The 13,444-nt window shown below is 38.5% G+C and overlaps 3 protein-coding genes and 1 non-coding gene across 4 annotated transcripts in view; 1 reads left to right on the forward strand and 3 right to left on the reverse strand.

Annotated features, from left to right (window-relative positions):
- Positions 1-33: 33 nt before the first annotated feature.
- Positions 34-7,092, forward strand: phyhip (phytanoyl-CoA 2-hydroxylase interacting protein). The gene is given in 6 exon segments (XM_025053096.1): positions 34-230; positions 3,433-3,602; positions 4,890-5,064; positions 5,784-5,901; positions 5,997-6,161; positions 6,163-7,092. Coding segments are annotated over 5 exon segments (993 nt in total). The 5' UTR covers positions 34-230; positions 3,433-3,434; the 3' UTR covers positions 6,530-7,092.
- trnad-guc (transfer RNA aspartic acid (anticodon GUC)) lies at positions 1,787-1,858 on the reverse strand. The gene has a single exon. It is a non-coding gene; the product is annotated as a tRNA-Asp (tRNA).
- Positions 7,093-8,101: 1,009 nt separating the features above from the next.
- On the reverse strand, positions 8,102-10,016 carry ppp1r3c2b (protein phosphatase 1 regulatory subunit 3C2, duplicate b). Its single transcript, XM_017043003.2, has 2 exons — positions 9,429-10,016; positions 8,102-9,159 (listed from the first exon to the last, which is right to left on the reverse strand). The coding sequence occupies exon 2, from the start codon at positions 9,131-9,133 to the stop codon at positions 8,294-8,296; it is 840 nt and encodes a 279-aa protein (XP_016898492.1). The 5' UTR covers positions 9,134-9,159; positions 9,429-10,016; the 3' UTR covers positions 8,102-8,293.
- Positions 10,017-10,215: 199 nt separating this feature from the next.
- Positions 10,216-13,444, reverse strand: part of gins4 (GINS complex subunit 4 (Sld5 homolog)) — a 5,532-nt gene continuing 2,303 nt past the window's right edge. Inside the window, exons 3-8 of the mRNA XM_008335567.3 lie at positions 12,541-12,654; positions 12,359-12,456; positions 12,195-12,283; positions 11,592-11,682; positions 11,377-11,481; positions 10,216-11,112 (exon numbers count right to left, since the gene is read on the reverse strand). Coding sequence (XP_008333789.1) covers positions 11,385-11,481; positions 11,592-11,682; positions 12,195-12,283; positions 12,359-12,456; positions 12,541-12,654 — 489 coding nt within the window. The 3' untranslated portion in view covers positions 10,216-11,112; positions 11,377-11,384. The remainder of the gene's footprint in view (positions 11,113-11,376; positions 11,482-11,591; positions 11,683-12,194; positions 12,284-12,358; positions 12,457-12,540; positions 12,655-13,444) is intronic.

Genomic DNA, 13,444 nt, shown 5'->3' on the forward strand with positions numbered 1-13,444 from the left:
GAGGAGGGAGGGGGAGACAGAGGAAGAGGGAGGGGAGGGGGGGGAGAGAGGGAGAGAGAGAGGTGCCTCTGTATGTTTGTTTCACCTCCTCTAATCAGTTTTCCTGGGGGATGCGTGTTGTCGACTGCAGCAGAAGAAGAAGGTGGTAAAAGAAGACGACGGAGGACAGTTCAGTTGAGCCCGGCTGAAAGATCTTATTTCATCACTATAAGTCTGGTCAACACACACAAGTAAGGAATCTTGTCTTAAAATCAGTCATTTTGTTCTTAAGAGAAATATCATAGGTCTTAGGCAGATATTAAATCAGTGCTGCCACAAGGATTTGTTTTTTAATATATTATTAAAGCAGATGTATTTAGTGTATGAAACTGGATAGCATGTATTGAAATTGTGATTCTGTGGCTGTGCATAACTGGGCTCATCATGCAGCAGCAATGATTTGTAGTACGCTTAGTTTTTGCAACTCTTACCAGGAAATGTGCTAAGCATGCTTTTTGAACTAAATCAGTCATATTTATAGCTGTGTAGTACTGTATACCAGCTGGTTGACCCATTTTGGTTTTAAATAAACATATATATCTGTTAGCAACTACATCCTCTCTAATGCAGCAAGAGTTTCAAAGTGTTCTTCCTACGAGATCAAACAGGCAGAGATGCTTTCTGTGTCCTCCTCCATATGCATGAACACAGCGTCTCCTTTCATCATGTTGCTCCACAGAGCGATAACATCGCCTCGCTGTGTTACAACTGGTGCAGTTATGATGTATGATGGGAGTCACTTTCATTATCATTAGGTGTTTTCTGTTGCCTTTGAAGGAGTTTTTTTCTCACATAACTGGCTTTGAATTGTTTATGCCTTCAGATAAAAATAAACCAGATTGGCTTAGAAACCTTTGTGTAAACTGTGTTCGTAGATGTATGTATTCAAAAGTGGGGCACAAACACAAAGGGACTTGGCTTTGACGACTCTTCCTGTGAGAATATCCCCCGTCCCACTTTCTATATTTGAAAACTGATGCGTACATGCATGTGAAAGGAAGAGAACACAGGCTGGACAACAGATGTGTAGGAACCCATGTGCGTGAGCTCCTCTGGCTTTCCTGCAAATGAGCTGCAGCGCAAATTTCACACTTGAAAGGTTTTAATGGTCTGCTGCAGCCTGTCCATCATGATGACTGCTGTTCACCTTTGTAGACCTGCAGTCAAGGTCAGTTCAAAACCCAATCTTATTTACTGTTAATCTTCACCCTGTTAATAAGAACAAGACATATTAAAGAAATTTAGACTTAAATAAATAATAGATAAACTAATCTAATAACGGATTAGTTTATAGTTTTAAGATAAAGTAAGTAAATTAAGTTAATAATTTATTCTATTGCTCAATATGTGACAAATAGGGAGGGCTGTAAAGAGATATTAACGATGGTATGAATCAAAATAATATTTAATACATTGCTCATCATTTGGCAACAAATTAGATGATTGTCTAGTGAACTTATGTTTAGATAAGATATTTTTATAATAGCCTACTGAAAATGATTAGTCAAATGTTAATATAATTACTAACTTTAACTAGTCATTTTTAAACACACCGATTTAATATATATATATAAGGTAATGACATTTGCTCTTCAGCCCTGACAATAAATAAAACGTATAGTTTGTAACTGTTGTAAAGAAAAATTAAATAAAAAATAAATTCGAAGCTTAAAAATTACCATTAGGGACAAGAAGGTAAGAAGTCCTTTATTCGTCCCACTATGGACAAAATTCACAAAAGAATTACCTCCCCGTCGGGGAATTGAACCCCGGTCTCCCGCGTGACAGGCGGGGATACTCACCACTATACTAACGAGGAGCCATACATACAAACTCGTCAGACACACTTATTACTGTTAAAGCATTCCGGAGGGAGAATAAAGAAAAACTCTTCCCTCTGTTACAACAACAAATCCTACAACTACAGAATTTACAATTTGTAGTAAAAACAAGACCGCTTGATGTGGAATGGAGAATCAGCGACATCAACCTGCGCTGCCGTCGAGCAACCTGCTAGCTTGGACTGCTTTTTCACAGGTGACTTCATTGGCGACCAATCCTGGACTACTGATGAAATTCTCGTCTTATCTCAACATGTTTTCAGTCCTGCTCTATTTGCATGCTCTCTATTTTATTTTTACACAAATAAACAACAAGCACACAACGTAAAACTTTTTTTAAAAGGAGCACTGTTTTATTTAAACAACAACAAAAGTAACTAATGGACTTCACCGCCTATTTTGTGGAGCAACACCTTACACAGGCAGCCCTCTTGGATTTTGTAATGGCAAGTGTTCCAATTGTAGCCAGTAGGCAAAGAAAGTGTTCACCAATCGTCATTTAGTTTAATTTGTGCTTTATTAGCATATTTTATTTGTGTACTATAAAGAGACATTCACACACAAAGATACCTTAACTTAGCAGCCTACAAACATTATTAAAAAAATAGATAAATACTAATACTTTAATTGAATGGTACAACTCATGCACACTGCCCCCCCTCTTTCTCAATGACAACAACATGCAGTGTGCTGCTCTGTAGTGGGATGCTAAGGAGATCAGTCAGAACTCTCAGAGGAAATGACTCACACTGGTTTAAATCACACAAACTGTGAGTTCATACTCCCATCATCGACTCAGATCAGGACAGGATATCACTAGGTCAAAACAGTCACAGTCTGAACAGGAACGCATGTAGTCAGGTTCTCCAGCTGCTTGTAACTAGATATTATGGCTACACAGCTCTTCAGAAAATGTTTACTGGCCCTTTAAATTAAACATGAGCCATGGATCATTAAGTTGCATACATCTTGGAAATCTTTGTCCCAGGCTTCACTGATGGATGACTATTCCTATGATTTCTGGCCAACGAAACAAAAGGCAGAGAGAAAATAAAATAAAAAAGATTTAAAAAAATGTTTGCATTATTTTTGACTATTTGTGGGGGTGTATATAGTTTTTGTCTGCAACCCCTTCCTTCAGATTAGCAGTAGAAGATTGAACAGTTCTGCGGATGTGTGGTTGCTGGGAGACAGCTGTAGGTGGATTATGAAATTCATGGGCAAGACAGAGGCCAGTTGCTCAGCTGGGAGTTGTGTGATTACAGAAAATGTCAGCTAAGGGCAAGTGGAGTGGGAGGAGGGGGAGGAAGATGAGCAAAAAGAGCAGGACAGTGAATAAAAAGTCATGACTCAGACCCTGTGAATGTGAGTCTATTGTATGTTATATGTACAGTACATATACAAAAGAATACGAACGTTCTCTCCAAGTCAATTTTTCGACCACAACTGTACTGAATATGCAGTTTTGGTCACAGTATCTGCTTAATTTTCTGGCTATTATTATTTTCATATTCACTCTGACTTACTATCCTCCTGCTTCACCGTCTGTCAGCAATGGACCTCCTTCTCTCCACTCCGTGCAACATTCAGATTTGTGAGGTTACCTGTGACTCTTTCCGCATCATGTGGGACATGTCGCCAGAGGACACAGCCAGAGCCACACACTTCTTCATCGACCTGAGCCGGAAGGAGAGCAAAGATCCGAACCGCTTCAAACACAGGGTCTGAACATTTAAACCTCCTGCTGCCTTTAGTGAATGGCATCTGTTTCCTCCTGTGTCGACTAATTAACAACAAGCTTTATCCCAATCAATATTATATCAGTCTGTTCTATAAGAATAACATGACTGCTGCTTAAATTGATTGACACATTACAGCAGAGGTCCACCTGGATTAACAGGTGGTGTGAACGCTTTAAACCAGTCTACAGTTGTGCTATTTCAGTGTCTCCTACAGTGAACAAAAGCAGATTCACAAAAGTGACAAATTGAGCTTTTTCCTTCTGTTATCTGCTCCCAGTGAGCTCTTGAAAAAAAAAATCAGAATGACTTTGCCCTTTAAATGAAAGTCTTGCCTGCCATCATTTCGTCATTCTCCTTAACTGCAGAAAATAATATTTTAAATCTCAGCCAGGAAGTCTATGTGCTCCCCTCAGGGACTCACTAGTGGTCTCGGCAGGGGTCCCCAACTACCTGTCTGTGGTACTGCCCTGTTTGTCATTTGATACCGGGCTATGGTTGTCTTTAATGTAACAATTAGTAATTTACTTAATTTAAAGACAATCTGGTCATTTCCATTTACTTTTTTTATTTACAGATAATCCGACAATTAAGAAAAAAAAAAAAGGTTTTCAGACCGGTGCACAGTATGGTGTACCACTACTCTATGGATACAAAGCTGTTGTTGTTGACAGGTATTTCTACCTGCTACCATACAGTACATGCTACGTGTTGTAACTGCAATTATGTTATTATATATTGGAAAATTTTAATATATTTTTGGGCTAACATTTGGGGTAACAATTTTCTATATTTTAAGCAAACATTTTAGGTCTCACATCCTCATTACCTGGTGTGTTCCTTAATATCCACAACATCAGTGTGTGATTTAATGCCACTTCAAAATATCATATATTTCCTGCTATTGACATTTGTAAGTGAACTCTTTCTGAACTGAGATGCTTTCTGTTGCTCTCTCTCTCTCTCTTGCCCTCTCTCGCTCTCTCTCGCTCTCTCTCTTTCTCTCTCTCTGTCTCTCTAAAGTGGCAAAAACAAACTTGCGTCAGAAATGTTGCTATGGTTAACAGACCCCTGAGTTTCACTAATTAGCTGTACCAGTCAGAGGCCCATTAGCAAAGCTGCTGATTTGATTAGATGTATTCCAGTTACAGCAGCCTAGGCTGGAGGAGGAAATAATTGATGTCATACTTGCACTTTCATTCCCTTTGAAATGTCAAGTTCATCATGCATCATTTCTCTGAAGTCAGTGCAGTGCTGTTTTCTCCTCCAGGATGTGCCGACCAAGCTGGTGGCCAAGGCCGTGCCTCTTCCAATGGCAGTGAGAGGACACTGGTTCCTCAGCCCGCGGACAGAGTACTGTGTCGCAGTTCAAACCGCTGTCCGACAACCAGATGGTGATTACCTGGTGTCAGAGTGGAGTCAGGTGGTGGAGTTCTGCACTGGAGGTAGGACGCACCGCTGGCATCTGATTTGATAATAAGTGGAACGTGGGAAAAGTATTACAGTAGATTTAACTATAAGGAAAACTAAAGGAACCTAGAAAGAAAGAACCTTTGGTCTTCTGACATTTGAAAAGTTTAAAGGGAGTTTGTCAATGAAAAGACTTTCTCAATACAAAAAAAATGATTTCTCATCTTCCTTCTCATTTCTACACGCATACTACCATATGTCTCTAAAGTGCATTTTTGTTTTTTATTAAATTAAATTAATTGTAAATAAAATATCACAGCAAATATAAATCTCAAACCTATATTTTAATAAATTAATGCATTATTTCAGCATGAAGTGAGTGAATTGTCAATTATAAATATTAAAAAATTATATTAACTTTAAAATGTCCAATTAAGTCTGAATATTTCGCCAGATTCCACCCTCTAAATTGTTGTGTGCTCCATTTTAAAGACAATATAATTTTGTCTATGTTGCTTAAATGTAATAAAATGAAAAGAAGAAAATTAATAATTAATCTGTTTAAAGGATATTAATTAATTAATTAATTAATTAATTAAAAGAGTGGATTTTCAAACAAGCGTATGTGTGATTGACTTTAAGGTGGTGATTTGAGGAGACTGTTCTCTCTTTACCTTGCTGCTGTAATGTCTGTTAGACCACTGTGAGTAGTGGAGACCTGACAATGACTCCTCACTACCTGTCATTATTACAGACTACGCCATTGAACATCTCCAGCAGCTTCTAGACAAAGCCAAAGGCTCCACAGGAAGGCTGCTGAAATTCTCTGTGTTTTATCGGAACCAGCAGCCAGACTACTTTGACTACGTCAGGTGAGATCTCTCTTGACTCACTCTACTGTATATCCAAAGCCACATGCCTCCAGCTCCTCGATGTGAAATTATTGTTGTCCTCTTTCTCGGCTTAGGGAGGAATGTGGAGGAGTGATGCGTCCAGCTCTGAAGGACAACAGTGGGAGTCACGGTTCTCCTATTAATGGGAAACTTCAAGGAGTCTTCTTCAGCTGCAACACAGAGTTTGATACAGGTCTCCCCCCCAAAGACTCCCCCTACGGTCCGTTGCGTTTTCAGATCCCTGAACCCCAACATCTGCTTGTACTTCGCAGACTTCTACTGTATGTACACAGCCTACCACTATGTGGTGCTGGTGTTGGCACCGGTCGGTTCAGAGGGAGACAACTTCTGTCGCACTCGTCTGCCTATGCTCGACTTGTTCTGCAATCCTTTCCTGACCTACTGTGCTCCCCAGAACCATGGGGAGGAGCCTGTGTACTGCCACGCCAGTGATGTCATCTTGGAAGTGCTTTTCACCGATCCAGTTCCTTTGGATCGAGGCAGCGTGGAGCAAATTAGTGGACACCACCAGCTCATGAGTTTGGCAACAGCTAATGCCAAGAAGGACCCGAGCTGCAAAGTGTGCAACATTAGTGTGGGACGCTGAGGTCAGATGATGATTCTGGCAGATGTGCCAGTGATTGAGTCACAATGGTGAAGTCACGGTGAACAGTTGTGTGTGTAGGTTAAAGCACAGAGGAAATATCTCACCTGTTAGTTGGTGTGCAGCATGTTGTCTCCTCCTTCCCTCTTTCCTGGACTAGAACATTGAGTTTTAGACTAGTTAGTGTTACTCTGAAAATTCATCACAGTCACAGCTGGAGACATAGTTAACCCACAGCTAAGATATAAATATTCAAAACAAAACAAGGGAAACTTAGAAATCAAGGTACACAATCTAAAGTCTTCTTTGCTTCTTTCAACACTACATCTCACATTTGATGAGTTCATGCAGCATATCCTGAAACGCATGCGGATCATTAAAAAAGTACAGGAAGTACAGGAAGACACATGAGCTACCGACTTACAAATCTTGTTCAATAAATCTTTTAATGCAACTCACACTGTGAAAGTAAATAATCTGTGATGTGAAGTCACTGCTCACAAATAATGAAAGCTTTTATTGGCTTTTGTCAATAAGGTGCTAATATTCTTTTTCTTTTTGTTACATAAAGGTGAATTATTTAAAGCTGCTATATCTTTATTTTAATTTCCGGGGCAACACACTGCACTGTTAACACTAAATGATGTATTTTTGTAATATCCTTTAACTGTTGTTGTGAGTAATTTAATATTTAACTGTACGTTTGCTATTTTGTGCAAAAACATCTGGAGAAAAATGTGTAGACGTGTGTAAATAAGTCACATCTCTCAGGTCAATCATAAGCAAAACAACAAAAACTTTCAGCACTAATTGGTTCAATTCAGATGTCAATAAAATGTCAACAACACAATGCCCAGTCAACACTCAGCATTGTCTGGTCTTCCTTCCCTACAGTTATTGGTTCATCAGAAAGTAGGTTAATCACTCCTTCCACTGTTCTCAACACACAGTTGCTTCCATCATATAAATGTATGCTAAATAAATATATTTTGTATTATTTCATATCCTCTGTCTTTTTTTTTAGTAGCCAAGAGCTATTTCAGTCTTGGGTTATTTATTGTTGAGCAATCCATTCCAAGCAATTAAAAAACATTTAGCCTTGGTGGTTACTTTCCAACAAATCTTTAAAAATGTATCATGTATGTCGCCGGAATGTTTTCAATTTCCCAAACTGTTTTTTTTTCTCTTTTACTCCTTTGCTTGCTACTTAGCTACAGAAAAACAAAACAACTCTGATGCCAGTGGTGCTAAACCAAGATTAGCTTCTCTTGTGTATCCTCCCTTGGTATCTTGGCCCACACAGGAATCCCAGGAATGGCCTACGGTGAAAGGGATCCCCACTCTGGCACACAACAGCAGGACATGAGTGGTTACATGTAGGACGTGACAAAGGGTGTGTATTAAACAAGGCCACCTGTTTGAAAATGTCCAACCATCTTTATTTGTACCATCCTCATATGGGTTGTCAGGGGACTGGAGCCAATCACAGCTGAGAATGGGATAAAAAACCAGTACACCCTGTACTGGTGTCCAGACCTTCACAGGCCTCATATAGAGAGAAGGAATCATTTATACTAGCATTCACATTTATTCACATCCACTTACAAGAGCTTTGACACAACATTCAAAAGAAAAAAAGAATCATAAAAAGGAAAAACAAACAATAATTTTTTGGCTTTGACTTTTTGACGTTTGACTTGTTTGTTAAACACTTTTGTTGCAGGGCGTTAGAACAGCGGTAACATTAGCCATTGGAAAGGTCGTAGGTCATGCTCTTTCGCTTCTATTCTTCCCACTACAGAGGTGTGAGCTCACATTTACTACAATGCTGTAATTGTGTCCACAATTATTGTCCCAAAAAGGTTGGCTGTGACCTCCTGGCAGATAACGCAAACAGAATTCAATCTTTCTCTTGGCGTCTAGCACTTTGGGAATAGAGATGTCAAATTCAAAGATGTCTGTCTGTGGTCCTCCGAAGCGCTTCTGGACATATGTACATGACACATCTTTGAAGCTCTGCCATGAGTCAAAAGTGATGCGGACACGCACGTCCTTCTGGAAACTGATGTTCCTGACACGGACTGTGCCCTGTAGGGTCTGTTCAGTGACACTGCAGTTCTCCAGGATCACCATGCTCTCCTCCAGTTTGGCTCGAAAGGCCTGGAAATCTGCAGAGGGCTGTGGGAAGCCCAGTACGAGCTGTGTGCCTGGGCAGCAGGTGCTGACAGTGCGGCTATAGCTGTCCTCTGTCGTGCTCCCCAGCCCTTGCAGCGATGGTAGCATGTTAAAGTCAGAATGCTCCTCATCATCAGAAAACTCTCGAACATCTGTGAGAGACAGACCTCTGGAGTCAGCAAACATCACCCGTTTCTCCCTAATTGGCAGTAAAATCTCATCATCCACGTCATCCAAGTCTAAGAGATTGGAGAAGGGATGGTTGAGGAAAGCTGCCGGACTGTGGATGTCTGAGAGTAGCTGATCTGACACCAGGCGGATACAGGAACGCTGGGGCTTCAGGATGGGAACCCAAACATGAGGACAGAGCTGTTTACTCTGGTTCAAACACAGCCTGACAGCAATCTCCACAAGTCCAGATGAGTGAGCCATTGACCCGAAATCAGATTGGCAAAACACTAATAAAAGATAGAAAATAAATATCAACTCATTCCAGCCTTTCAGTGTACTCAGGGTCTGTAACTGTGATGGTTTAAGGCTGTGAGGTGCAGTTTGAAACACATTAATAGTAATAAAAATGCATACAAATAAAACAGGTCTGGTAGGGGCTACTGGCCCAAACTTGTTCTCAATAATAAAGTGACAGGTTTTTAAAGATTTTAGATACTGGACGACAACCTGACTTATATAAGAATTTCCTAACTTTTTTTTTTCCATTTTTACTCACATACGCAAGCAGCAAGTTGTTCAGTGGAGCCTCAGTCATTCTTTATCCCCCAGTAGAAAATAGGCCAAGGTCTCCATAAATACTCCTTTAGCTCTGATGTCATGTTTTAAACTCCACCCACTTCATCCTACCAACCAATAAGCTGACTGCTTTGATTGTAGCCACTATTTTTTTTATTTGTTGAAAACACAATTTCAACAAATAATAAAGTATTTACTCAAATTATTTAACTGTTAACTGCAGTTCATGTAAATCAGTAGTGGAAACTATTCACTCTCTGACACCTGTCAATGAACGCAGATCCCACTGAGGTCTGTGGTCAGGATCCAAGTTGACTGAAGGTTGGCCTGTGTCCAGAGATCTTTGTACGAGCAGACGTCAGCAGGTGACGCATGAGGAGGTTTACATTTACAAGTCACCCAACAAGAAAGCCAAGTTTGAGTGTTCATGCCCAGTTACGTGAGCTATGCTTGTAATTAACTTTTTATTGACATTTACATTTACAGACTCCATGACACCATGACCCCTAAACCATGGCTACAGTTTCCCACTGTCTCACAATAAAGAATGTAAATGCATGCATTTAATCATTACGCACACCGTCTTTTTGGACTATGAGTCGCACTTTTTTTCATGCTTTGGCTGGGTTTGTGACTTAAATACTAAAACATATAATTTCATGTTATTTTCACACTGAGAGGCTTGTTTACAGGAGTATCTGCTATTGCTGCAGGTCGCACTTTTTATCATCCTTTGGTTGCTGTGACTTATACTCCAGAAAATATGGTACTTTTTTTTAAATCTAATTTTATTTTTGTAATTTTGTTATCAAAATTAGTGAGTACTACCTTATGAATATGCAAGCAAGGAGGACCGCTTTAAGAACATTCTCAGAAAAAACTCATGAATATGTCTACGAAGATTCTCAGTCATCCAGGTCATAGTCAAGGTTAAAGAGTTTTGTTAGGCAACTGGACATGAATTTTTCTCAAAGGCATTTCACCTCTCATCCAAGAGGCTTTTTCATTTTTTTCAGTTTTAGTTTTCCAGTTACCTAACAGAACTCTTAACCTTATATCATGAATACTTTCTCAGGGTCTGAGTGAAGCCATCAAGAGAGGCTTCATTATGTGTAAAGTTAAAGAAGGTGATACATTGGCTTTACATGCAGTTACACTGTGCACACAATTCTTTAAAAACAACAAAACAAACACACAATACAAAAACTAACAGCTCTATGAAAATATAGACAAAGATGGTGAGATCATTTTTGTACAATTAGCTCATTTATGAGGAAAAAAACAGTGACAGTGATATAATTCATCTGGATAATCACATTTGAGTGTGTCTAAAGAGGCCAAGTCTAACACATCATATTATAATTATCCATCCAACCAAAACTAAAAGGGTCCAAAAATAACACCACAGCTTCACAGCATGGTCCAGGGTCTGATGAAGCCAGTTCCCTCACAGCTTTCACTTCTCATTAGCACTGATTGTACATTTGCTGTTAGCAGATGTCCTCCGAATCTCATTTCCTGAGGCTGAGACACTACATCAGCCTCAGGTGTTTTCAAGAATGTGTGTCCTGACCTGACGCATGTTCAGTTCTCATTAGCATATGTGATGAAACGTGAGTCAGATCTCAATTCACTACCTCCTGCATTCACACCTAATGATAGACCTGAAAAAAAAAAAAGGTAGCAGATGAAATGCACTGGTTGTACAGGGTGGTAAATATTTGTGAAGATTTTCTCTCTCTTCCCTGTTGCCAAGTAACAATAATCAAGGATCAAAAGTGAGAGCCAAAAATAAACCCAGATGATACTATAAAGCAGTTGCTTATGTAATATATGTAGAAGTGTGTGTGAAGAGGATGGCAATTTCTTTGGTTAGGAGTTAATGAGAAAGACGACACAGCTGAGTGAGCACTCTCTTCGTCACTGACCTCTGTATTTAAATTAACTGAACAGCTCCACTGGAGACTAGTGGAGATATGGTTCTGTACCGCATCAGGTGCTGAGAACCTTCTTCGAGATCCACAACGTACTCTCTGACATAAGACGACAGTGGAAATTAGTTTTGTTTCGCCAATGCTGACATAAAGACGAATATGAGGGCCACAGTGCCACCTGCTGGTTGGTTAAATGTGTACATTAATACCTCTGATCATCTGTTTCAGGTTCCACCAGGATGTTCTCCTGAGGCTCCTTTACTCGCAGGAACACAAAGGAGTCCAAGCAGGGTTCAGGGACTAGGTTACAACAGAATACATGAGACACTAACTGTGAATGAACATCTTTTGAACATGAACATCTTTTAGTAACTTTTGAAGTACTCTTTTAGTAATTACTAAACAATATTCTGTCACTACTGTCAACACTGTACGTTGAAATGATGAAACTAGACTTTCTTAACAAATATAGGTCATAAGGAGGTTCTAGGTCATGAATCTTTTTTTAAATCAATAAACATCTAAAGGATCTGCACTGCAAGTCCCACAAACTTTATGAATAAAACACAAGATTGATTTACAACTTGATGCTAGATGGGAATGCAATGTTTTTTTTATTAAAAATGAAATGAAAATGAAATGTGAAGAACTTGAGACTAATGACTCGAGTGAAAGCAATCATCTCACACCTGCAAAAAAAATGTTATTACTTGAGTAGCAAAACTGTTAATTATCTCTAAAAATATTGTTGAAAGTATGCATTTTGTACATACTGAACAACTAAAACAAATAACACAAGACAGTGATTTTACCTGCTTTAAGCAATTCCACTGTCTGTAGGTTGGGGGGCATTCGTTTTAGTGCTACAGCTTTCAGATAGGTTTCCGTGTTGGCGTGATATCTGCATTCAAGACAACAAGTTAAGTTGAGAATAACAGACAAACAAACAGCCTAAGATTTAGTTGACAGGACTCACTCTTTGGCAAAGGCAAACTCCTCAGGTGAGAGCAGAGAAGGCTCACCCTCACCTCGAGATTTTTCCTTCTCCAAGACGTGAGGAAAAAATCTCTCAATCTGGACGTGCAAAAAACAAATAAATAATAAACCATGTTTGCAAGAACTGTAAAGAGTTGGTTTTAAACCAGATGTTTTGCTGACCTTCTGCAAACGGGAACGTAGATAGCTGCTCAGAACAAAGCGGATCCTGTCTATTTCCATGCGGTGGATGCTGGCCTTAGCATCACCTTTCTTCACACGCTGTAAGTTGGCTTCCTGTACAGACATACATACATACACACACACACACACACACACACACACACACACATATATATATATATAGATAGATATTATTTAAGTTAAAGGGTGTCTTTTATTCAAGATAACATATAATGACCAAAACTACTAAATTGCACATTCAAAAATTTAAGTTTATACTGCATAGTGAGATTTTATAAAAGGAACAGTACAGTCTAGCCAAGTCTAGGTAACTCATTTTTTAACTTACCAACACACAACATCAAAATGGTAGAATTTCTTTAACCTTTCTCTGTCACTGAATTTTATTCCTGTTTTGGTTGGCTAAATATTTAATTTTCATGTTCATCTGAAGGTGTAAAAATACTTTCAATTATTCTAAAATTATAAGATCACAGTTATTTAAAACAATAAATACTTTAGTTACTTTAGTACTGCAATCCCTATTTGCATTACTATTATATTTGGATAAACCAGTGTATTTCTATTTTATATTCTATTATAAGTATATGTTTATCTATCTATCTATCTATCTATATATATATACATATATATACACACACATATATATATACACACGCATATATATATATATACTATATGTATATATATATATACATACATATATACACATATATATACATATATACACATATATATATACACACATATATAAATATATATACATATATACATACATATATATATACATATATACATAAATACATATATATACATACATATATATACATATACATACATATATATATACGTATACATATATATACATATACATATATATATA

Source organism: Cynoglossus semilaevis, chromosome Z (genome assembly GCF_000523025.1).
Source record: "Cynoglossus semilaevis isolate Cse_v1.0 chromosome Z, Cse_v1.0, whole genome shotgun sequence".
NCBI lineage: Eukaryota > Metazoa > Chordata > Actinopteri > Pleuronectiformes > Cynoglossidae > Cynoglossus > Cynoglossus semilaevis.